Source organism: Oncorhynchus tshawytscha, linkage group LG22, assembly GCF_018296145.1.
Source record: "Oncorhynchus tshawytscha isolate Ot180627B linkage group LG22, Otsh_v2.0, whole genome shotgun sequence".
In the NCBI taxonomy this organism is placed as follows: domain Eukaryota; kingdom Metazoa; phylum Chordata; class Actinopteri; order Salmoniformes; family Salmonidae; genus Oncorhynchus; species Oncorhynchus tshawytscha.
Window position 1 is genome coordinate 426684 of NC_056450.1, and position 26876 is coordinate 453559.

At 43.1% G+C, this 26876-nt stretch overlaps 1 protein-coding gene across 1 annotated transcript in view; it reads right to left on the reverse strand.

Moving 5' to 3' along the window:
• Nucleotides 1–26876, reverse strand: part of LOC112221569 (espin) — a 137302-nt gene that overhangs the window by 106343 nt on the left and 4083 nt on the right. The window contains 2 exon segments of the mRNA XM_042304359.1: nt 1314–1500; nt 22202–22395. Coding sequence (XP_042160293.1) covers nt 1314–1500; nt 22202–22395 — 381 coding nt within the window.

Below are 26876 nucleotides of genomic sequence, written 5' to 3' on the forward strand. Positions count from 1 at the left end.
ATACCTCGTCAGCTTGGGGATTTGAACGAGCAACCTTTCAGTTACTAGTCCAACGCTTTAACAACTAGCCACCCCATATATGGACTGCATGATGCAACTATAAGCTATTGATGATTTGAGAAAGTCGCAAGAAAAGCTTCCCTCAGGCTGCACATGCTCTTTCATCAAGTGATCGTACTTTCACCCATCAGACTATTCTCAATTCAAATGTTGGCTTTACTAATATATAAAATTAGTTGTGATTTAGAAATGGCCCATTATCAAAGGGCCAGGTGCAAAAAGACATGTCATCTGTATGCAGTCAAGAGGGAATGGAGGCTGCTTTCCTACCAATTCATCTTCCAATCATGTTGGATAGTCTACTTCGGCCTGGTAGTCTACCTCAGCCTCTCGCTACGTGACAGGTGATATTCCGCCCAAACTCATGGTCGTGAGATATGATGTAGCTAAAAAGGTAAATGTGTTGGCCTAGAAATAATGAAAATATAAAAAAACATCCCTTTTACTAGGTTTTTTAAAAATCACATTCACTATAATGGTAGGCTAACTCTGTAAGCCACCCTGCACAATCAATGAACCAACAGCATTGCCTAGACCTAGACGTTCTCTCCCAGACTCATGAATAGAAAGTTAGGAGCATACCATAATGTAACCAGTCTATCCAGTATAGGACTATCTATACTAGGACCTGATGGAGGGACAGTAGATCCCTGAGTACCAAGGCCATTAGGACCTGATGGAGAGACAGTAGATCCCTGACTACCAGGCCATTAGGACCTGATGGAGGGACAATAGAGCCCTGAGTACCAGCCCATTAGGACCTGATGGAGGGACAATACAGCCCTGAGTACCAGGCCATTAGGACCTGATGGAGGGACAATAGAGCCCTGAGTACCAGCCCATTAGGACCTGATGGAGGGACAATACAGCCCTGAGTACCAGGCCATTAGGACCTGATGGAGGGACAATAGAGCCCTGAGTACCAGACCATTAGGACCTGATGGAGGGACAATAGAGCCCTGAGTACCAGGCCATTAGGACCTGATAGTATTTAGAAAGTTGGGTACTACCAAAACATGTCCAGAGTGCATAGGAGGAGATTACCATGACTCAACGGTCACGTGGATTTTGACTGCGGTCATGATTCATGACTGCCGTTGTGGCAGTAATACAGTCACTGCAACAGCCCTATGTACACCCACAGTGGATTTATGTAGTGCTTGTCTAGGACCCAAACACACAATACAATAGTACAACAAATACAGTAGAAGAAATGACAAAAGCAGACCGTATGAATCAGGACAATGACCTACCAGCCAGACAATGACAGTGTTATGGCCCATTTGGGCGGCAGCATGCAGAGGTGTCATCCCGTCATTGGCTCTGATGCTTGGCTCCGCCCCGCAGTCCTTCACCAGGTATTGGACAACCTCCAGGTGGCCCTCCTGGCAGGCCAGGTAGAGGGGTGTGGCACCATTCTTTGTTTGGGAATCGACAACGCTAAAAGAGGATTAACAGACCTGTATTCAACTTTATTGAATGAATTACCATGTAAAATTACATTGTGATTCTTGAACAACACCCAAAATAGTTGTAAGACAAGAAGAGTATATAAACATGTATCCGGTTGCCAACACTTGGGCATTAATGCTATTCGTGGGGGGGGGGTTCTGAATACACAAACTAATCTAATCACTGACAGGTCAACCATAACTTCATAACACCCTCAGATTGGGCTTGGTCAAAGTTTGAACCCTAAGTAGCCTTTCCATGAGGCTCCAGTCCAAGTCACCATAACTGGGGGAGTATTCTGATTAGCACATCGAGTCAACTCCACCCCCTGGAGCCAAACTACACCCACAATGTTCTCACAGTTCCCCAAAGGCCAACAGGATAGACCATCCAATGACAATTCCCACACTTGCCCCAGATCTCCTAGTCACAGCGGGAGGTTAAGCAGTGAACCCAAGTGTTTCCCCTCTAAATCCCATAAGGCCTTTCTTTATTTGGACACTGACTGACAAGCAGGCAATGAGCCCGTTAAGAGGCTTACCGCCCCGCTGGTTCTCTTCCTCACTACCCCAGGGTTAACCAGGCAGCAGTGTGGTGACAGGCCAGAAATGGAGGGAGGGACGGGGGACAGGTGGAGTGGGTAAGAGGGGGAGGGGTAAAGGAGGAGTGTCTCCCATCAAACCAAACAACTCCACTCCGTTTCACCTCACCGGACAGAGACAACATAGAACCCAAGCCAACAACTAACTTGACCGAGTAAGCCTCCCCCTTTGTTTTGTGTCTCAAAAACATGACAAACCTCCAAACAGTAGGTGTTACTGACAGGGCATCCTTAGGATTTGGGGTGATGCTCCAGGTCAAAACAATCACCCCTTAAATATTTCCCCACAGGAAAGGGACCTGCAGTTCTGTCATCAGGAAGTGGGCAGACAACTGCATTATTCAGGAGTGTAACTGAAGTGTAACTAAAGAGCTCTCCTGCATCCCGGGGTCTGGAGAGGGAGAACAACATAGGTTTATGGAAAGGGGCTGGTGCTTATATACTAACATTCACACAACCCCCCTCAAATACTCCTGGAGAGAAGATGCACCAAGATGTCCATGTGCTCTTATGAGATGCCTCATGACAAGGGGGACTTACCGAGTTCTAGCCTAAACAGACTCAGGCACTCCTGTAAAGGAAGTGCTTTTGAGGTACAGGTGTAGATTTCAAAGGGCTAGTCCTTGTGAGAGGGTAGCAATATAAAGTGCAACAATAGATGACACCGTCCCACAAACGCACACACCCAATATATATCTATTTTTTTCAAGCTATCAATTAGTCAACTTGAAATTGCCTCCACTATTACTGGATGTACAGTGTACAAATACACACCCTTCTCCCCTTCAAGGCCAATCTTATCATTATTTCATAGATTATCTCACGCACAGATCAACCTTTGTGTGAGAAAGATGGCTTTACATGGTCATACTAATGCAAAAATCACTTACATTTTTGACATTCTCAATTATTTAGGTGCTACTATTTCAGTTTTCTAGCTTGCTGTGGCCTGCACCCTTAGTCTCAACAGGTACAGTTGCGGCCAAATACACTGCTCAAAAAAAATAGAACACTAAAATAACACATCCTAGATCTGAATGAATTAAATATTCTTATTAAATACTTTTTCCTTTACATAGTTGAATGTGCTGACATCAAAATCACACAAAAATTATCAATGGAAATCAAATTTATCAATGCATGGAGGTCTGGATTTGGAGTCACACTCAAAATTAAAGTGGAAAACCACACTACAGGCTGATCCAACTTTGATGTAATGTCCTTAAAACAAGTCAAAATGAGGCTCAGTAGTGTGGGTGGCCTCCACGTGCCTGTATGACCGCCCTACAACACCTGGGCTCCTGATGAAGAGGCGGATGGTCTCCTGAGGGATCTCCTCCCAGACCTGGACTAAAGCATCCTCCAACTCCTGGACAGTCTGTGGTGCAACGTGGCGTTGGTGGATGGAGCGAGTCATGATGTCCCAGATGTGCTCAATTGGATTCAGGTCTGGGGAATGGGCGGGCCAGTCCATAGCATCAATGCCTTCCTCTTGCAGGAACTGCTGACACACTCCAGCCACATGAGGTCTAGCATTGTCTTGCATTAGGAGGAACCCAGGGCCAACAGCACCAGCATATGGTCTCACAAGGGGTCTGAGGATCTCATCTCGGTACCTAATGGCAGTCAGGTTACCTCTGGCGAGCACATGGAGGGCTGTGCGGCCCCCCAAAGAAATGCCACCCCACACCATGACTGACCCACCTCCAAACCGGTCATGCTGGAGGATGTTGCAGGCAGCAGAACGTTCTCCACGGCATCTCCAGACTGTCACGTCTGTCACGTGCTCAGTGTGAACCTGCTTTCATCTGTGAAGAGCACAGGGCGCCAGTGGCGAATTTGCCAATCTTGGTGTTCTCTGGCAAATGCCAAACGTCCTGCACGGTGTTGGGCTGTAAGCACAACCCCCACCTGTGGACGTCGGGCCCTCATACCACCCTCATGGAGTCTGTTTCTGACCGTTTGAGCAGACACATGCACATTTGTGGCCTGCTGGAGGTCATTTTGCAGGGCTCTGGCAGTGCTCCTCCTGCTCCTCCTTGCACAAAGGCGGAGGTAGCGGTCCTGCTGCTGGGTTGTTGCCCTCCTACGGCCTCCTCCACGTCTCCTGATGTACTGGCCTGAATAATTTTGCACGCCCAATTTTTCAGTTTTTGATTTGTTAAAAAAGTTTGAAATATCCAATAAATGTCGTTCCACTTCATGATTGTGTCCCACTTGTTGTTGATTCTTCACAAACAAATACAGTTTTATATCTTTATGTTTGAAGCCTGACATGTGGCAAAAGGTCGCAAAGTTCAAGGGGGGCGAATACTTTCGCAAGGCACTGTACCGGTACATACTGCTGTAATGATATGCAATGTGGTTCAGTTAGCCTATAGTTAATGGCAAGATTGATGTATAACTACTAACGTTAGATAGCTAACATACCGGTACATACTGCTGTAATGATGTTATGTGGTTCGTAAGGACAGCGTAGCTAACAAATTGTCTGCTAACATAACGTTTAAGGTAACTTATTTGAAAAGTCATTACTTCATTACATTGAGTAGCAAGCTACCCCTTGATCGTTAGGGCAAATCTGGTCTGTGATAGGAGGGGGAGTTTTCACACCTAGCTCTATTAGACTTTTAGTAAAGTTTGAATAGTCTATTGTTCAGCTATTAGCCCCCTTCCCCAACTTGCAAAAAATTCTTGTTGTTCCCATCTCGTTCCTTTCCCTCTTCCACGTGTCATCATTTTGCGCCTGAGTAGCTTGCTTGTGGGCGTGCTGGCAGGATATGGCAGCATCTTCGGATGTGCTTCAAGAATTCTGCATACAGTAGCACGTTTGTATGAAGGTGTGGTTATTCACAGGCAAATTGTTATATGCTATGGAGGTACATTTGTGTGTTGTTGCAGAGAGCAAAACTTTTTACTTCCAATCAAAAATAATTGTTCTGAAAGCAACTTTTATCCGACACAAAAGGAAGTCATAGCGGACACCTACGAAGGACTGTGTAATGGCATCTCAGGTAAGCAGCACTGGGTTAGACCAGAAAGTCAGGGACATTAAGGCAAGATGCCCCATGCGGGCTTTAGAATGGTCAAAGGAAGTCTCAGAACAATGGGCCACCATGTACAATGGTGAAGAGTTAGGGAGTCTTTGCAGCGTGTAGATGGGGAATATGCAATGATACCTGCACCATCTTCTAATGAACAACCACAATACCAGTCTGGTGTTAATCTTTCTGTGCTGTATTGACGTATCCTGAAAATGACATCTGCTGCTTTAGATTCAACGGTCATCTCAGTTATTGTTTTCATATCTACAAAAAATAAGCTATTTTCTTTACTTTCAGAGAGCGAGCTGATCAAGGGGTCAAAAATGTAGATATTGCCAAATGTTCACTGTCCAAGGAACAGGCTGTGGAAGCTTTATTTGTGGCAAGTGTCCATAACCAGAGGTAATTAAACTGTTCTGTGTTCTTTTTCTCTTCCTCTCTGCCGGTCTTGTTGTACATGGAACCTGTCTCACATGCATTAATTTAAAAACCCTTAATATGTCAGCTGCTAATATTCAGATTTACACCACATAGTCCAGTGAAAATGGCTGTGTTTATCTGTTAATGCCAAGTCATGATTTCGCTGGGGGTTAGCCTTGCAATAATCAAGTGGTGAGACACATAGCCCTCTATATTTAAATGTTTCAGGTACACTTCGATAGGTGTCTGCGTCACATATATTATCTTCTATGGTTTTTCCTCATGTGTCTGTTTTTCAGCATACAGTACTCTGTAGCCACTTAGTGTGGACACCAGGTGAGACCACACACAATAACAGTCTCTTCTTCACTTCATCCCTCTCCCCTTCTCTCTAAATCCTCAGGTTATAAATCCTAGGTTATATCAGCTGTTTTGGTGAACCCCTCCCGCATCTGAACTGACTGACAGAGGGCACAGCATAATCCTAGGTGGGAGGTCACTTGGTCCGGTCAACAGGAAGTATTATTAAAGAGATGCTTCACACTGAAATACAGATAGAGATGTACTAATCCCAGAGTTAATGATCCAAGGTCAGTTTTGCATTTCACCTCCTGATGATTATGATGACTGACCGTGTTAGAATAAAAAAAAACAAGGCTTAATCATGCTCTCTATCTGTCACTCGTCTGCAGGCATGTTTTGATGTGAGAGGAAGCCAGTCCCATCATCGCCACCTCACGCACTCTTAAGAGAGCCTTGGGCCTCCAGTTGGCCCGAAGGTTGGTCTTCTACACCTCATCTTATAATGCACAACATATGTGTATTGACGTACAGATTGAACTGATTTATATTACAATTATCATAATGCATGTATTATGTATTTATAACACCTGGATAATGAACTTTCAATAAAGCGTTTCACATTCTCCACTGGTGAAATTAAGTATCTCATTGAAATACTATCCTGTGTCCTCAGATTAATGCAGATGAAGGGAGTTAGATATGCATAGGTGTCTTATTCTGTATATATGAATTACAAATCAGCCTTTACTTAAATAATGTTTCTAGTCTATTGCATAGTTACAATGTGTAATCATTGATGTCCCAGGAGCAGGAGTGGTAAACACTGTTGAAGTGTATAATTGTAATACATACATGCAGACACAGCATCATTCAAAGAATGGAGTTTGATACACCTGGTATTGGAAATGACTGAAAAAGAATGTCCCAGAGATTCATACCTGAACCACACCTTTATTTGTCAAGGAAGAGTACATGATCAGTGAATATATTCAATGTACAGGCTGCATGTGTGGTAATAACTACAGTACATGTATATAGGACTTGTATCCTTGGCACAATACAGTTATTATATTCTACTCTATCCATAGGCTTCATTTATGCCATCCAGACTTGAAGTTGATACAGCAACTATGATACCTGAGGTTCATAGATTGGTATGAATATTAGTTCAGGACCTAACGTTTTAGGGTCCATACACAGATCGGCTACATATTGTAGCTAGCTACACATCCATAGGCGTACAGTTATTTTTATCCTCCACTACACAATAAGTGAATAGATAGCTAGCTATGTTACATCAGCTGCATTGCAAGGCAAGCGTACACAATTGTACACAATTGTACATTACATTTGCAGTAAATGCTTTAGCAGGCTAGATTCTTTACATCCACTGTTTCACAAGACGACAGCCTGGTTTACTGGTTCTCAGGAGTCCCTAAAACATTAAACAACACAAATTACAATTTCATGCTCATGTCATAACACTAGCTACAGGAACTCAAATCCTTCTGTTCACCTGATTTAGAATTCCTCACAATCAAATGTAGACCGCATTATCTACCAAGAGAATTCTCTTCGATTATAATCACAGCCATATATAACCCCCCCCCAAGCAGACACATCGATGGCTCTGAACGAACTTTATTTAACTCTCTGCAAACTGGAAACGATTTATCCGGAGGCTGCATTCATTGTAGCTGGGGATTTTAACAAGGCTAATCTGAAAACAAGACTCCCTAAATTTTATCAGCATATCGATTGCGCAACCAGAGGTGGAAAGACCCTGGATCATTGTTACTCTAACTTCCATGACGCATATAAGGCCCTGCCCCGCCCCCTTTCGGAAAAGCTGACCACGACTCCATTTTGTTGATCCCTGCCTACAGACAGAAACTAAAACAAGAAGCTCCCACGCTGAGGTCTGTCCAACGCTGGTCCGACCAAGCTGACTCCACACTCCAAGACTGCTTCCATCACGTGGACTGGGAGATGTTTCGTATTGCGTCAGACAACAACATTGACGAATACGCTGATATGGTGTGCGAGTTCATTAGAACGTGCGTTGAAGATGTCGTTCCCATAGCAACGATTAAAACATTCCCTAACCAGAAACCGTGGATTGATGGCAGCATTCGTGTGAAACTGAAGGCACGAACCACTGCTTTTAATCAGGGCAAGGTGTCTGGTAACATGACTGAATACAAACAGTGCAGCTATTCCCTCCGCAAGGCTATCAAACAAGCTAAGCGCCAGTACAGAGACAAAGTAGAATCTCAATTCAACGGCTCAGACACAAGAGGTATGTGGCAGGGTCTACAGTCAATCACGGACTACAGGAAGAAACCCAGCCCAGTCACGGACCAGGATGTCTTGCTCCCAGGCAGACTAAATAACTTTTTTGCCCGCTTTGAGGACAATACAGTGCCACTGACACGGCCTGCAACGGAAACATGCGGTCTCTCCTTCACTGCAGCCGAAGTGAGTAAGACATTTAAACGTGTTAACCCTCGCAAGGCTGCAGGCCCAGACGGCATCCCCAGCCGCGCCCTCAGAGCATGCGCAGACCAGCTGGCCGGTGTGTTTATGGACATATTCAATCAATCCCTATACCAGTCTGCTGTTCCCACATGCTTCAAGAGGGCCACCATTGTTCCTGTTCCCAAGAAAGCTAAGGTAACTGAGCTAAACGACTACCGCCCGTAGCACTCACATCCGTCATCATGAAGTGCTTTGAGAGACTAGTCAAGGACCATATCACCTCCACCCTACCTGACACCCTTGACCCACTCCAATTTGCTTACCGCCCAAATAGGTCCACAGACGATGCAATCTCAACCACACTGCACACTGCCCTAACCCATCTGGACAAGAGGAATACCTATGTGAGAATGCTGTTCATCGACTACAGCTCGGCATTCAACACCATAGTACCCTCCAAGCTCGTCATCAAGCTCGAGACCCTGGGTCTCGACCCCGCCCTGTGCAACTGGGTACTGGACTTCCTGACGGGCCGCCCCCAGGTGGTGAGTGTAGGCAACAACATCTCCTCCCCGCTGATCCTCAACACTGGGGCCCCACAAGGGTGCGTTCTGAGCCCTCTCCTGTACTCCCTGTTCACCCACGACTGCGTGGCCATGCACGCCTCCAACTCAATCATCAAGTTTGCGGACGACACAACAGTGGTAGGCTTGATTACCAACAACGACGAGACGGCCTACAGGGAGGAGGTGAGGGCCCTCGGAGTGTGGTGTCAGGAAAATAACCTCACACTCAACGTCAACAAAACTAAGGAGATGATTGTGGACTTCAGGAAACAGCAGAGGGAACACCCCCATCCACATCCATGGAACAGTAGTGGAGAGGGTAGCAAGTTTTAAGTTCCTCGGCATACACATCACAGACAAACTGAATTGGTCCACTCACACAGACAGCATCGTGAGGAAGGCGCAGCAGCGCCTCTTCAACCTCAGGAGGCTGAAGAAATTTGGCTTGTCACCAAAAGCACTCACAAACTTCTACAGATGCACAATCGAGAGCATCCTGGCGGGCTGTATCACCGCCTGGTATGGCAACTGCACCACCCTCAACCGTAAGGCTCTCCAGAGGGTAGTGAGGTCTGCACAACGCATCACCGGGGGCAAACTACCTGCCCTCCAGGACACCTACACCACCCGATGCTACAGGAAGGCCATAAAGATCATCAAGGACATCAACCACCCGAGCCACTGCCTGTTCACCCCGCTGCCATCCAGAAGGCGAGGTCAGTACAGGTGCATCAAAGCTGGGACCGAGAGACTGAAAAACAGCTTCTATCTCAAGGCCATCAGACTGTTAAACAGCCACCACTAACATTGAGTGGCTACTGCCAACACACTGTCAATGACACTGACTCTACTCCAGCCACTTTAATCATGGGAATTGATGGGAAATGATGTAAATATATCACTAGCCACTTTAAACAATGCTACCTTATATAATGTTACTTACCCTACATTGTTCATCTCATATGCATACGTTGATACTGTACTCTATATCATCGACTGCATCCTTATGTAATACATGTATCACTAGCCACTTTAACTATGCCACTTGGTTTACATACTTATCTCATATGTATATACTGTACTCGATATCATCTACTGTATCTTGCCTATGCTGCTCTGTACCATCACTCATTCATATATCCTTATGTACATATTCTTTATCCCCTTACACTGTGTATGACAGTAGTTTTTTTTGGAACTGTTAGTTAGATTACTTGCTCGTTATTACTGCATTGTCGGAACTAGAAGCACAAGCATTTCGCTACACTCGCATTAACATCTGCTAACCATGTGTATGTGACAAATAAAATTTGATTTGATTTGATTTGATTTTAGCTAGCTAGCTGGCTAATGTTAGCTAGTCAGATAAATCACTATTTAGCAAGTTTCGTCAATTAACTTTATGCCCCAAAAAATATGAAAACGTCTGTTTCTACATTAACTAACATATTCCTCTAAATTATAAATGTTTTGCCTGACTCGTTGTGATGTTATAACTACTTACATTTGCTTCCACTGTAATGTTTTTTTCAGCCATCTTCGTTGGAGAAAGTCACCAGGGACGTGTGGCTCGCATCAAATTCGTCATTAAAACCACTCTATATGATTGGTCGTATAAAAACCTTGGGACCCAAAAGCATAATGAGTGCTCTAACCCCCGTCCAACTTTTAAAGAAGGAGCAACTATATTATTTTTTAACATCTTTACTTAACCAGGCAAGTCAGTTAAGAACAAATTCTTATTTTCAATGACAGCCTAGGGACAGTAGGTTAACTCCCTTGTTCAGGGGCAGAACAGATTTTTACCTGGTCGGCTCGGGGATTCAATCTTGCAAGCTTTCGGTTACTAGTCCAAATGCTCTAACCTGCCAGTGTGCTCTAGTAGGAAGACCACTGTATGCAGCTCACCCTGCACGGACATAAATAACATTAGCATGTCTACTTCTGCATCTTTTACTAGCAAGTTAGTGATTTCATGAACCTTGTTTCTTATGCTGCATTTGTTAACGTGGGTTATTTTTAGCACTTTTCTGGTATGCTTGATTGTTTTCATTGCTTTACTGGGAAGCTTAGCAGAAGTAGACACGCTCATGTTATTTATGTTAGTGCAGGGTGAGCTGCACACAGTGGTCTTCCTACTAAGGCACACAGCCTCAATGCTAACAGTATAACTCTGGTTCATAGGCACATGATAACTGCATACAATAGCTGTTGCATCAGCAGAGGCATTCCGAGCAGTTAGAGGGACATCAAATTTGGTTACTTTGTGTCTACCAACAGCCCTGGCATAATGTACATTTGCTGAAGCATTATGACAATTCAGCAACACAATGGTCGGGATTAACTGAGCTGGGCTTTGATAAGTCTCAACGCAGCCATATACTGCTGTGAAAGGATCTAGAAACACTACATTTTGGGTGGATTCCATCCTCCTACTATTTGGTTGTATAGCCTTTTGCCAAGATACAGTTGAAGTCGGAAGTTTATATACACCTTAGCCAAATACATTTAAACTCAGTTTTTCACAATTCCTTACAGGTCTTGGCTTGGCTGATGTCTTTTACAGGTCTTGGCTGATTTCTTTTGATTTTCCCATGATGTCAAATTGCCACTGAGTCTGAAGGTGGGCCTTGAAATACATTCAAAAAGGTACACCTCCAATTGACTCAAATTATGTCAATTAGCCTAATCAGAAGCTTCTAAAGCCATGATGACATTTTTGGAATTTTCCAAGCGGTTTAAAGGCACAGTCAACTTAGTGTATGTAAACTTCTGACCCACTGGAATTGTGATACAGTGAATTATGTGAAATTAAGTGAAATAATCTGTCTGTAAACAATTGTTGGGAAAAAAATTACTTGTGTCACACAAAGTAGATGTCCTAACCAACTTGCCAAAACTATAGTTTGTTAACAAGAAATTTGTGGAGTGGAAAATTTGTTTTAATGACTAACCTATGTGCATGTAAACTTCCGACTTAACTGTAACTGCCAACAAATTCTTCTTGTAGCGATCAATGAGCTTACTGCCATGTTCTACTTGCAATTTGAACCACTCGTCACTTGCACAAATTCAAGGCCCCCAGTACCAGAGACAGCAAAGCAACCCAACAGCATTATCGAACCACCCCCATATTTGATTGTAGGGAGGGTGTTCTTTTCTTTGAACACTTCATTTGGGCATTGGTAAACATAGGAAGATCCCACTGTTGAGGGAGACACTCAAAATCCCACCAACAGTAAACAAGCCTACATTTTGGGGGGGAAATGTTCGGTGGACCATTGAAAACATTTGGGCTCTTTGGCTTTACAGATCAGTGGTGTGTTTACTGACAACCAAATGAACCATAAAAATACCCTACAATCAAAGATGGGGAGGCTTGATAAAGTTGTGTTGGTTTGCTGCCTCTGGTACTGGGGGCCTTGAACATGCGCAGGGCATGAAATCGGCACATGATCAGGTGTTTTGTAGTTCTATGTTCAACCCAGTGTCTAAAAATGGGGCTACATTGAAGGTTGTGGGTCTTCCAGCAGGACAACAACCCCAAACACACATCAAAAAGCACCCAGGAAGGGTTAAAAAAAGATGCTGTACTGTTCTGGAGTGGTCAGCAAAGAGTTGAGATCTGAATCACATCCAAAACCTATGTCGAGATCTGAAAACAGCAGTTGGTGGAGGGCACCCCTCAAATGTTGAAGAATTAGAGCAGTTTGCTGCTGAAAAGTGGGACAAATTGTCAGTAGAAAGGTGCTACAAGATGCATTTTGTCTGTAGTTATCTTGGCCAAAGGCTGTGCAACCAGGCACTAGCTCCAGAATGACAATAATTGTCTTCATTTTTAAATTAAAATTGTAAACTTATGTTTACAAAATCCAATCTGTGCTACAATGTAGAAAATCCAATAAGGTGTGGTGACCAAAAGTTTTCAATTTCAAAAGATTTTTAGATGAACTAGGTCATTATTTGTTGAGAAAACTGCAAGGGTGCCTATCTATTTGGCCCAAACGGTATATTACATTTCAGTCATTTAGCAGACAATCTTATCCAGAGCGATTGAAAAGGTATTGATAAACATCAATAGTGGTTAACAGACTTGGATAAACCCAGACAACAATACACCTTGTTAGAAAGTTGAAGTTGTAACAAAAAGCAATACAGAAAAGTGGGAGTGCATTAGGCTAATCCAAATCCTACACTTTAGACCCAGAGAGAGCGAGAGACACAGTTGAAAGTTCACCCACTGTCACTTAGTCTAAAAGGTTTATTTTATGGCCCTGTCGCTGTGCCTCCCTTGACCACATTCTGCAATTAAGCTCTGGCAAAGCTCTTAATCTGCTCTAATTGATTGTGAAACATGTTCACTCTGTGTGTGACCATCTCGCAGAGGTTTTCCTTGTCTTTTATGTTACTGTAGCACTAATCAGCAGAGACTCATCCTGTTAGATTTGTGGAGAGACAGGATGACAGCGGAGGACAAATTCACCGATTCAGCCCTATGAGCCCAGGCCCATAAAAAGTAAATAAACATTTTAAAAAGATAAATGTTATTTTTGTATTTTCTCAAGCTCCCTCTCGTCTCTCTCTGCAGCAGACCTACTGTATAGTGAGAAATATGTTTGGAACATCAAATCGCAATATCCAGTCATAATACATATTGTATCGGCATCCAACACGCTGACCAGCATTGTATGCAAGAGCATTGCAAAATAAATGTACACGTTATTCAACCATTTCATCCAAACTGCTCGTGTGCGTCAAGCGACATCTGTGTAGCCAAGAACTAAAATAGAACGTGGTTTCATTTCAGACGCTTGATGTGCTCCCTTCATCGCATTGGTTTATACAAGCATATAACCACGTGGGTGATTGAAAGATGAATGCACCTTAAAGTTGGTTGCCAACCACCATATATACAGTGGGGAGAACAAGTATTTGATAACCTGCAAAATCGGCAGTGTTTCCTACTTACAAAGCATGTAGAGGTCTGTAATTTTTATCATAGGTACACTTCAACTGTGAGAGACAGAATCTAAAACAAAAATCCAGAAAATCACATTGTATGATTTTTAACTAATTAATTTGCAATTTATAGCATGACATACGTATTTGATCACCTACCAACCAGTAAGAATTCCAGCTCTCACAGACCTGTTAGTTTTTCTTTAAGAAGCCCTCCTGTTCTCCACTGCTTACCTGTATTAACTGCACCTGTTTGAACTCGTTACCTGTATAAAAGACACCAGTCCACACACTCAAACAGACTCCAACCTCTCCACAATGGCCAAGACCAGAGAGCTGTGTAAGAACATCAGGGTAAAATTGTAGGCCTGTAAGTAGGAAAACCTGCAAAATTGGCAGTGTATCAAATACTTGTTCTCCCCACTGTATATATATATATATATATATCATTCTATAGTCTACACAACCTTCCCAGCTCTGCAGATTTTGCTGCGAGGAGGCAGAGTCATTAGATCATTTATTTTGGTACTGTCCACATGTATATGTAGCTCGTTTTTGGTCACAGGTCCAGGATTGGCTGAAGAGTTGCAACATTTACCTGATATAACGCTGCAGATAGCAATACTGAGTGATTTGAAAAGTTAGTCAATCGATCAATAATATAATAATTAATTTCAGCAAAAAATTATTTCATTTAAAATGTGTAGAAACTATGAGAATATAAATGGTTCAGAATTGAGGATTGACCACAAGTTCTCAATGAGATTAAGGTCTGGGGAGTTTCCTGGCCATGGACCCAAAATATTGACGTTTTGTTCCGAGCCACTTAGTTATCACTTTTGCCTTATGGCAAGGTGCTCCATCATCCTGGAAAAGGCATTGTTAGTCACCAACCTGTTCCTGGATGGTTGGGAGAAGTTGCTCTCGGAGGATGTGTTGGTACCATTCTTTATTCATGGCTGTGTTCTTAGGCAAAATTTTTGTGAGCCCACTCACTTGGCTGAGAAGCAACCCCACACATGAATGGTCTCAGGATGCTTTACTGTTGGCATGACACAGGACTGATGGTAGCGCTCACCTCGTCTTCTCCGGACAAGCTTTTTTCCGGATGCCCCAAACAATCGGAAAGGGGATTCATCAGAGAAAATGACTTTACCCCAGTACTCAGCAGTCCAATCCCTGTACCTTTTGCAGAATATCAGTCTGTCCCTGATGTTTTTCCTGGAGAGAAGTGGCTTCTTTGCTACCCTTCTAGACACCAGGCCATCCTCCAAAAGTCTTCACCTCACTGTGCGTGCAGATGCACTCACACCTGCCTGCTGCCATTCCTGAGCAAGCTCTGTACTGGTGGTGCCCCGATCCCGCAGCTAAATCAACTTCAGGAGACAGTCCTGGCGCTTGCTGGACTTTCTTGGGCACCCTGAAGCCTTCTTCACAACAATTGAACCGCTCTCCTTTAAGTTCTTGATGATCCGATAAATGGTTGATTTAGGTGCAATCTTACTGGCAGCAATATCCTTGCCTGTGAAGCCCTTTTTGTGCAAAGCAATGGTGACGGCACGTGTTTCCTTGCAGGTAACCATGGTTGACAGGAAGAACAATGATTCCAAGCACCACCCTCCTTTTGAAGCTTTCAGTCTGTTATTCAAACTCAATCAGCATGACAGAGTGATCTCCAGCCTTGTCCTCGTCAACACTCACACCTGTGTTAACGAGAGGATCACTGACATGATGTCAGCTGGTCCTTTTGTGGCAGTGCTGAAATGCAGTGGAAATGTTTTTGGGAATTCAGTTTATTTGCATGGCAAAGAGGGATTTTGTTATTAATTGCAATTCATCTGATCCCTCTTCATAACATTCTGGAGTATATGCAAATTGCCATCATACAAACTGAGGCAGCAGACTTTGTGAAAATTCATATTTGTGCCATTCTCAACTTTTGGCCACGACTGTACATAGGTTCAGAACTTTTGTGAAATAGCACAGTTACAAAAATATGGCCAATATAAATCAAACTGGATGGACATCAGAAATAGAGGAAGGCCAGGACTAAAAACAAACAAAATATAACAATTGTAAAATAGATGTCCGTACACCCACACATATTTACACCCCAAAAATATATGGGGGATTGGAAATGATGCAGACCATTACAATGATGAAAGTTGCAATATTAAAGCTGAGCCACCTCCTAGAAAAATAAAACAAATCAAATAAAGAAAGAACACTTCTCCCGGTACTTGATATGGGGATATAATCTACATGCATGCAGCAGCCTCTGTTTTAAAACCTTTAGATTCAGTCTGTCATTCAGCACTGTGTTTTCAGCATTGTGTTCTCTCACTGGGGACAATTTTCATACACGTCACTGCATTTCGTATAGATCTGCTGGCTGGGAGTCTGACTATCAGAAGGGCCCAGCATAAGCTACTTTTTGTATTGTTGGATACAGACTTAAGCCCGTTTCAATATAATTGTATAATTAGTCTAAAAGTAGTAATTGTGTTATGTGTTAGATGGAATGGTCTATGTGCATTGTATTTGGGCAGAGGTAAAGTACAAGTGTGGGCCCGTCTCTACGGGCAAGAATGATTCCATAACACGGAACCCAAACCGGCTGCGCGCGTGCGCCATCGTGCGCACATTTATTTTGTCCCTCCACACCAAACGCGATCACGACATGCAGGTTAAAATACCAAAACAAACTCTGAACTAATTACATTAATTTGGGGACAGGTCAAAAAGCATTAAACATATGGCAATTTAGCTAGCTAGCTTGCACTTGCTAGCTAATTTGTCCTATTTAGCTAGCTTGCTGTTGCTAGCTAATTTGTCCTGGGATATAAACATTGAGGTGTTATTTTACCTGAAACGCACAAGGTCCTCTACTCCAACAATTAATCCACACATAAAACTGTCAACCGGCCCATTTTGTAGTCATCTCTCCTCCTTCTAGGCTTTTTCTTCTCTGGACTTTATATTGGAATTGGCAACTTAAATAAATTAGGTGCATTACCACCACCGACCTCGTTCATCTTTCAGTCACCCACGTGGGCATAACCAATGAGGAGATGACACGTGGGTACCTGCTTCTATAAACCAATGAGTAGACAGGAGAGGCAGGACTTGTAGCGCGATCTGCGTCACAAATAGAACTGACTTCTATTTTCGCTCTTGGCGTGTGGGTGCAATAATATAGATATCTAAATGTATCTTGCAACACTCGCGCACGCAACGCGAGCGATGTAGTCAGCCTGTAAGGGTTGAATAGGAGCCTTAGCACTGTGTCTGGAGTTAGATCGTAATTACTGTTCTATTAAAAAACTGTCATATCTTCAATGTTTTATACCATTATATATTCTCGTAATATGAAGATACATTCTTAGGGATGGAAAGTGGTGTTAGGTTTAAGTTCTTTGTGTATGAGAATTATCTAGTGGACCGCGGTAGACTGCAAGAATGTGTACTACCTGTAACTTAAGGCTTCTCCTGACTGATAAGACCTGTGATGCGGAGGAGTACCTGACTCAAGCTGGGACGATAACTCCACCTGCCCAGAGATTGATTGTTCATCCTAGACACAGAAGGGGGGCCTAGTCAGAGATTATAAATATATGCGTTTGTGACTTTATATCATGTCTTGAAGCTATAACACCCAGTGTGGTGAATAAATCTAGCCTGAGCTTCCTTTGGCATCTGTCTGGATTATTGAAGCAGACTTTAACAGTATAGAAAACAGTTATTCAGAGACTCACTACCTCAGCTCACATATTATCTGGAGATCCAGTCATTTTCAGAGCTGCTCTCTTGTCTGGCTGGTTCTGGAGGTCCCACACTGACCGGGGGGAAAAAGCTTTTAGTTGTTATGCCCCCAACTCATGGAATCGCCTTCAGGCCACCTTGAAATTAGATTTGCTTGTTACCATTGAACAGTTTCGATGGAGTTTAAGGGAGGTGATATGAGAGAGAGTTGTGTTTGGTTTAATAAATCTTAATGTATTGATATTATTTATTGTATGTTCATGTTCACAGCGGTCCCTTGCAAACGAGACCCTGGTCTCAATGGTGACACACCCAGTATATAAAAATTGAAATTGCACCTTGTGTACTCTACTATTCTAATCCTCAACAGTAAGTTAAGACTCAGATGGAGTTCCAAACCCTTTTGGGGGGGAAAAGCTGATTCACGGGCTTATAAAAGTGGAACAGTATGTTGTGCTGTCAGAACTGTGAATTAGATGGATGATGTCAACTTACAAGTTTTATAGTGGTTTGCCAAACTCAAATGTGTACAAATTAAAAACAACATAACAAAATGTGAGCACTATTGCATATGAATGTCTTGCCTTGAAGTCAAATGTCAAAACACTTGGTGATCTGTGGAATGGATTTCAGTTGGAATATAGGGCCTTACATTTTTCCTGCACTGTAAATTGAGCAAATGTTTAGCATGTAGATTTCCAAGGCCTTGAAACCATCGGTCTGTAAATAACATGCTTTAGACAAATCCAATCCTCACCACGTACTGTGCAGCTAGCTAAGTCTGGGAAAAAAAGGGAAACTATAAGGAGCAAAATCATGATGCTGAATGCAAAGCTTTTGTCACGCCTTGGTCTTAGTATTTTGTGTTTTCTTTAATTATTTGTTCAGGCCAGGGTGTGACATGGGTTTATTGTGTTGTCGTATTGGGGTTTTTGTAGGCATTGGGATTGTGGCTGATTAGGGGTGTGTCTAGCATAGGCTTGGCTGCCTGAGGCGGTTCTCAATCAGAGTCAGGTGATTCTCGTTGTCTCTGATTGGGAACCATATTTAGGTAGCCTGGGTTTTTACTGTGTATTTTGTGGGTGATTGTTCCTGTCTCTGTGTAGTGGTCACCAGATAGGCTGTAATTAGGTTTTCACGTTTCGTTTGTTGTTTTTGTATTTATTTTAGTTATTTCATGTATCGCTATTTTTTCATTAAAGAACATGAGTAACCACCACTCTGCATTTTGGTCCGACTCTCCTTCAACAGACGAACGCAGTTACAGCTTTTTATATTTCGCTAACTAGTGCTCAATAAAACAAATGAATGAATGGTGTTGCTGATAAAGGAGACATGCTTCCTTGGGATTTCTGTCAAACAGGCCAATTACCCTTCGAAATCCATAAGATAACATTCTGTTCTACAGTATGTTGCATCATAAACCCTGACATAAGAATACTATCTCCCCACATCAAAAAGCTTTGGTTAAACAATGCCAGAGACAACTAGAAAGCGGTCCAGTTCTTCATGCTCATATTCGTTTCCCTCATTAGCGTATCGCTAGTTCGCTACTAGGCTCATCCAAGATGGCGTAGCAGTGTATGTGACCAAGAACATGTGATCTAGCTGAAGAGGCCCATCAGCCACTCCTGGGCTACAATACCCGGACCCCTTCTACTCCTGGTTCGGGGCACGGAACCCCGCCGATTCCTTCACGACTGGACTACCGATGTAACCTGCTCGAGGGGGTACTCAACTGGCCCCTACGCTGCGATGTCCCCTTTATGCCCATCTGCTAGCCGCAGCCCGCTAGCTGTCTAGAGCATATTCGACTGTTAGCTGTATAGATCCATCGGCCAATTTCTTGGGCCACTATACCTATTTTGCCAATTGGACTTGGACCCCTCTGCTACTCGGAACCCTACTAAACCATCACAACTGGTCTATTGATGTCACCACACGCAGAGGCTAAAACCGACTTTGTGTTGTGACGTCCTTCTAAGGCCCTTCTGCTAGCTGTCTGAATCGCTGTGTCTCCAGCCAGCCCAACCACTCACTGGACCCCTATGATCACTTGCCTACGCATGCCTCTCCCTAATATCAATATGCCTTGTCCATTACTGTCCTGGTTAGTTATTGTCTTATTTCACTGTAGAGCCTCTAGCCCTGCTCAATATACCTTAACCTACCATTTAGTTCCACCTCCCACATAATGCGATGACATCACCTGGTTTATATGTCTCTAGAGACAATATCTCTCTCATCATTACTCAATGCCTAGGTTAAACTCCAATGTACTCACATCCTACCATCCCTTTGTCTGTACATTATGCCTTGAACCTATTCTATCACGCCCAGAAACCTGCTCCTTTAACTCTGTTCCGAACGTACTAGACAACCAGTTCTGTTAGCCTTTAGCTGTACCCTTATCCTACATCACCAGAGGAACAGCTAAACGACTACCGCCCCGTAGCACTCACTTCCGTCATCATGAAGTGCTTTGAGAGACTAGTCAAGGACCATATCACCTCCACCCTACCTGACACCCTAGACCCACTCCAATTTGCTTACCGCCCAAATATGTCCACAGATGATGCAATCTCAACCACACTGCACACTGCCCTAACCCATCTGGACAAGAGGAATACCTATGTGAGAATGCTGTTCATCGACTACAGCTCGGCATTTAACACCATAGTACCCTCCAGGCTCGTCATCAAGCTCGAGACCCTGGGTCTCGACCCCGCCCTGTGCAACTGGGTACTGGACTTCCTGGCGGGCCGCCCCCAGGTGGTGAGGGTAGGCAACAACATCTCCACCCCGCTGATCCTCAACACTGGGGCCCCACAAGGGTGCGTTCTGAGCCCTCTCCTGTACTCCCTGTTCACCCACGACTGCGTGGCCACGCACGCCTCCAACTCAATCATCAAGTTTGCGGACGACACAACAGTGGTAGGCTTGATTACCAACAACGACGAGACGGCCTACAGGGAGGAGGTGAGGGCCCTCGGAGTGTGGTGTCAGGAAAATAACCTCACACTCAACGTCAACAGAACTAAGGAGATGATTGTGGACTTCAGGAAACAGCAGAGGGAACACCCCCCTATCCACATCGATGGAACAGTAGTGGAGAGGGTAGCAAGTTTTAAGTTCCTCGGCATACACATCACAGACAAACTGAATTGGTCCACCCACACAGACAGCATTGTGAAGAAGGCGCAGCAGCGCCTCTTCAACCTCAGGAGGCTGAAGAAATTCGGCTTGTCACCAAAATCACACAAACTTCTACAGATGCGCAATCGAGAGCATCCTGGCGGGATGTATCACCGCCTGGTACGGCAACTGCTCTGTCCACAACCGAAGGCTCTCCAGAGGGTCAGTGAGGTCTGCACAACGCATCACCGGGGGCAAACTACCTGCCCTCCAGGACACCTACACCACCCAATGTCACAGGAAGGCTATAAAGATCATCAAGGACAACAACCACCTCAAGCCACTGCCTGTTCAGCCACCACTATCATCCAGAAGGCGAGGTCAGTACAGGTGCATCAAAGCTGGGACCGAGAGACTGAAAAACAGCTTCTATCTCAAGGCCATCAGACTGTTAAACAGCCACCACTAACATTGAGTGGCTGCTGCCAACACACTGACTCAACTCAAGCCACTTTAATAATGGGAATTGATGGGAAATGATGTAAAATATATCACTAGCCACTTTAACTATGCCACTTTGTTTACATACTCATATATATATATATATATATATATATACACACTGTACTCAATACCATCTATTGCATCTTGCCTATGCCGCTCTGTACCATCACTCATTCATATATCTTTATGTACATATTCTTTATCCCCTTACACTTGTGTGTATAAGACAGTAGTTTTGGAATTGTTAGTTAGATTACTTGTTGGTTATTACTGCATTGTCGGAACTAGAAGCACAAGCATTTCGCTACACTCGCATTAACATCTGCTAACCATGTGTATGTGACAAATAAAATTTGATTTGATTTGATTTGAACAGAGGAGATTTTTTTTTTTAAATGTGATGACATTGAACCAATGAAGAAAACTGGTTGAAATCAATCACTGAAAAGGGTTAACACTTTTTTTCTTAAAATTTTGTAAAAAATGTGATGACATTGTAGCAATTTAGAAAACTGGTTGGATTTGAAAAAAGTCCATGTAAAATAATTTTGTATTTATTTTCCACCCAAATTGCAAACTAAATCCAATGACATTGTGACTTTTGATATCACCATGCGGTAAAATGTGTTTATTGACAGAGTTAAAAACCTCTGCCAATAACATTTAGGTTTTCAGTTTTCTGCTTCCCACTCAGAAAGTCCTACCAAAATTCTTACTTCAGAAATGTTTTTTTGATAAAAAGCTATTTGTGCATTTTAAAGGAAATATATTATGCTAAATTACTTCATTGTTACCCAGAAATGATTTTAAAAATATATATTTAAACATCCCAAAATTCTGTCAGGGTTAGCCACATTAGCGCTGTTTGCGGATAATAGGTAAGTGGGTTAGCTTAGTATTAGCATTGGCGCTCTTACTTTGGGATGTGTCTCAACAGGAGTCGGAGGGAGGGCAGGTCTCCCTTGGCAGCAGCATAGTGGACAGCCAGGGCCCCAGTCTCTGTGGACACCCCGGCATCAGCCTCCCCGCTCTTCAGCAACCAATCAGTGATCTCGTGATGGCTGAACCGGGAGGCGAGGTGGAGAACGGTGGCTCCGGAACTATCCCGGTCCTGAAAAAGATGAGAAACGTGGAAAATATCAGAAATAGGCGTCAGGGCTTATGTGTCGGGTTAGTTCAGTTACATCCTAGTAGTAGCCTAGATCAAGGACACGTGTTACATCACATACGTACACAGGACTATTCAATGTCTGGTTTGTGCTAATGTATGCCTTGAATCATCTAATCAATTCACTGGACTCACTTCACCTTTATGTCAGGAACAAGAGAGTACTATTTCTAAAACAACAAAATAGGTCCATACAGCATTAAAAAAGATGACATCATTACTCTGCATTCAAGTCATTTAAAAACAGATATGAAACCATTATTAAAAAGAGATGGGGTGAACCTGAAATAATTTGAAAGACGTATATTATCTGAATTGGGTAACACTGTGCCTGAAACCACTAACAAAAACAAGAGGTGTCAATGACAGAGTGGAAACGAACAAGGACCACCCACCATGTCAAACTTAATCTAGACTACATTACTAATGGTAAGAGAGGCCATATACAAATGTTTGCCACTTTGCTTATCACTTGCACACTTTGTGGTGGCTGTATAGTCTGTCAACCACATAAGCCTAGCATTGAATGGTGAACATGTAGCGGTAATGAAGGGAGCTCTTATTAGGCTGCTCCTGTTACTAGCACTAGTTTATTGAGCAGAAAAACGGGCAAAATAATTGTAGTAGTAGTTGTCGTCAGCAGTGTGTTTTCATGGACGCAAAGGGAAGCAATGTCTCTGTTTCATAATTTTCCTTCCAATCGCAAGAGGCCGAATGTATCTTACAGGAGAAAGCATCCAAGCGAGTGAAACAGCGGCCTTCTGTCTCTCTACATGTAGGCCATTTATCTGATGCTGTCTGGTCCAAACGACTATGACATTGTTGCGGCCCGTAGCATTGAAGGGATGAGACACCACCGAGCATCTGGCCCCCCTTGACCAAAAAAAATAACTAAATTAGCCACATCAGCGTTGAGCTAAACTGGGGATGGTCCTGACGCACCAAAAAACAAAATGTTCAAGGAAGCCAGCTTGGATTTGGCAGCACATCTATCAAATCCCATTGAGAGCATACGGCATTGACAGAAAAACTACAATTTTTGCATCTCGTTGTGTTGCCCTCCGGTGGCTAGCTAGCTAAAATTGGCCCTTTCCTAAATTAGCCATGGATGTAGATAGGGATTTGAACTTGTGGTTTAACTTAATTCTCTGTACTGGCCAATGATTATGACGGTGATTCTGATCCAAACATTAATTCATACATTGTTGTGCCCCTGGCCTGAGAGGATGGAAGTTCAATATGCAGCTAGATGTAGAAGGCTCAAGTTAACTAGCTAATGTTTCCCATGAATGGAAGTTAGGCTAGCGAGCAAGCATTTTAGGCAGGTAGCCTAGGACAACAAAACATATCAATAAAAGAGTGTACTGTATGACAGAGTGATAGACTGTTGTCAACATGAGAGGAGGATGGCATTGACATTGCAGTGCTGTAATAGCGGAGGCAGCTCCTGTTTTCTTTGCGCTTTGCAGTAACTCTCCGTGGTTCTAACGCAATACTTGTTTAGTGGTCGAAAATGTCGGAAACATTAACTTGCTTGACCATGCTGTAGGTCATGTAACTGTCTGTTACATGCAATATGCTTTGTGGACTTCACTGGACAGAGGTATCAATCCAGTTTTGTGATAAAACAAAAAAAGTTATGGTTGAATTTCTTCTGCCACTGTTTTCTTACTGTCTCAGCCTTTAGGCCTATACATCACGGTCGCAAGGCATATGAATTAAAGGGTAATAGAACAAACAATGCAATTAACACAACAAGTTGTAATATGGCTTTTTTTCAGGGGGGTGTTTGGCTTCCCCAGTGATTTTACCCATGCACCGCTACTGGTAGTCGTGCCATTGATTTGGGAAGAGTAACCACTTATTTAACCCCCCTAAAATGTTGGTGGACGGACCATCATGAGAATTTAGCTGCATTTATTAAAAGTTGCTTGATGATGCATAGTATTAGTGAGAATGATGGCATACAAGTCACTCATCCCTCCTTTCAATGTACCCTCTCTCTAAAGCCTGAGACATGCATGGGAGAACAGCCAGAGGAAAGAGAGGCTCCATTACTATGCAAATTCAGTACTAGCATCAATCCCGCCATTCAAATGAAGGAGCATGGGTGTGTACACCTTAAATAATAATTTGTGGTTCTTCAAAATGCAAGGCATTCTTTGGACCTCCTCCCTGTTTATTTTGTTGTCAACCCTTTGTATCATGTATAGACAAGCTTAGACATGTGGTACTGGGGGCTGCATTAAACACTGAAAGGCTAGTGGAGGTAAGCTCAATGCACACACTGACACTAGTCGCCGCCTCCTCAACTCTATCATAAGTAGCCAACTCCCTGAGACCTATTTATGAATGAGAAAAATGATCCCTAGGTTTTCTGCTGCATTGGTCAGTGAACAAAGCAGTGTGAATTAGAGTTCTTCACGAACACAAGTTGAGAAGACTAAACTGCTTGGAAGTAACCCTGGATTGTAAACTGTCATGGTCAAAACATATTGATACAACAGTAGCTAGGATGGGGAGATGTCTGTCCATAATAAACAGCACTATCAACAAGGCAGGTCCTACAGGCCCTAGTTTTGTTGTACCTGGACTAGTGTTCAGTCGTGTGGTCAGGTGCCACAAAGAGGGACTCAGGAAAATTGCAATTGGCTCAGAACAGGGCAGCACGGCTGGCCCTTGGATGTACACTGAGAGCCAATATTAATATGTCAATCTCTCCTGGCTCAAAGTGGATGAGAGATTGACTTCTTCAGTACTTGTTTTCATAAGAAGTATTGACAAGCTGAATGCACCGATATGTCTGTCTAAACTACTGGCACACTACTCGGACACCCATGCATACCCCAGAAGACATGCCACCAGAGGTCTCTTCGCAGTCCAGAACAGACTATGGGAGGCACACAGTACTACATAGAGCCATGACTACATGGAACTCTATTCCACATCAAGTAAATCATGCAATCAGTATAATTAGATTGAAAAAATATAAAATACATCTTATGGAACAGCAGGGACTGTGAAGCAACACAAACATAGGCACAGACATGCGCATACACACACAAACACGATAACATACACGCTAAACACACAGATTTAGTACTGTAGATATGTGGTAGTGGTGGAGTAGGGGCCTGAGAGCACACTGTGCTGTGAAATCTGTGAATGAATTGTAATGTTTTAAAATGGTATAAACTGCCTTAATTTTGCTGGACCACAGAAAGAGTAGCTGCTGCCTTGGCAGGAACTAATGGCGATCAATAAATAAATACAAATACCCAAATACCTGAGAGGGTCTGGATCCAGAATTCTAAATAATGTCACAGGTCTGGGTTGGTTTTGATATGATTGTCACCGGTCTCTGGCATGTGTAATATAAACGGTCTTGTCCTGAAGGGCCCGTACAGATCCGAACGTGACAGCGTCGGTCGAAAGAGATCATTTTTATCATTTATGCTGCTGCTCTTGCTTTTCACAAGAGTGGAGCGTGGCGCATGTATTTTGTCATTGGCCAATCATAAGTCAAAGCAGCAATAGGCTACAGTGTGTGGCAAAAGTTAACTTCTTCGATATAGGGGGCGCTCTTTTAATTTTTGGATGAAAAACATTCCCGTTTTAAACAAGATATTCTGTCACGAAAAGATGCTCGACTATGCATATAATTGACAGCTTTGGAAAGAAAACACCCTGACGTTTCCAAAACTGCAAAGATATTGTCTGTGAGTGCCACAGAACTGATGTGACAGGCGAAACCCAGATAAAAATCCAATCAGGAAGTGCCGCATTTTTTGAAACCGCCTCATGCCAATGATTCCTTATATGGCTGTGAAGGAGCTAGGAGTCAGCTTACGTTTTCCACGTTTTCTCCAAGGTGTCTACAGCATTGTGACGTATTTGTAGGCATATCATTGGAAGATTGACCATAAGAGACTACATCTACCAGGTGGTCGCTTGGTGTCCTCCGTTGCAATTATTGCGTAATCTCCAGCTGCAGTATTTTTCCATTTGCTTCTGATGAGAAGCCAACTGCCACCACTGATAGATTATCGAATAGATATGTGAAAAACACCTTGAGGATTGATTCTAAACAACGTTTGCCATGTTTCTGTCGATATTATGGAGCTAATTTGGAAAAAAGTTTGGCGTTGTAAGTGACTGCATTTTCCGGTATTTTTCTTAGCCAAACGTGATGAACAAAACAGAGCTATTTCGTCTACACAAATAATATTTTTGGAAAAAATGAACATTTGCTAACTAACTAAGAGTCTCGTCATTGAAAACATCCAAAGTTCTTCAAAGGTAAATTATTATTATTATTTGAATGCTTTTCTTGTTTTTGTGAAAATGTTGCCTGCTGAATGCTAGGCTTAATGCTATGCTAGGCTATCAATACTCTTACACAAATGCTTGTGTAGCTTTGGTTG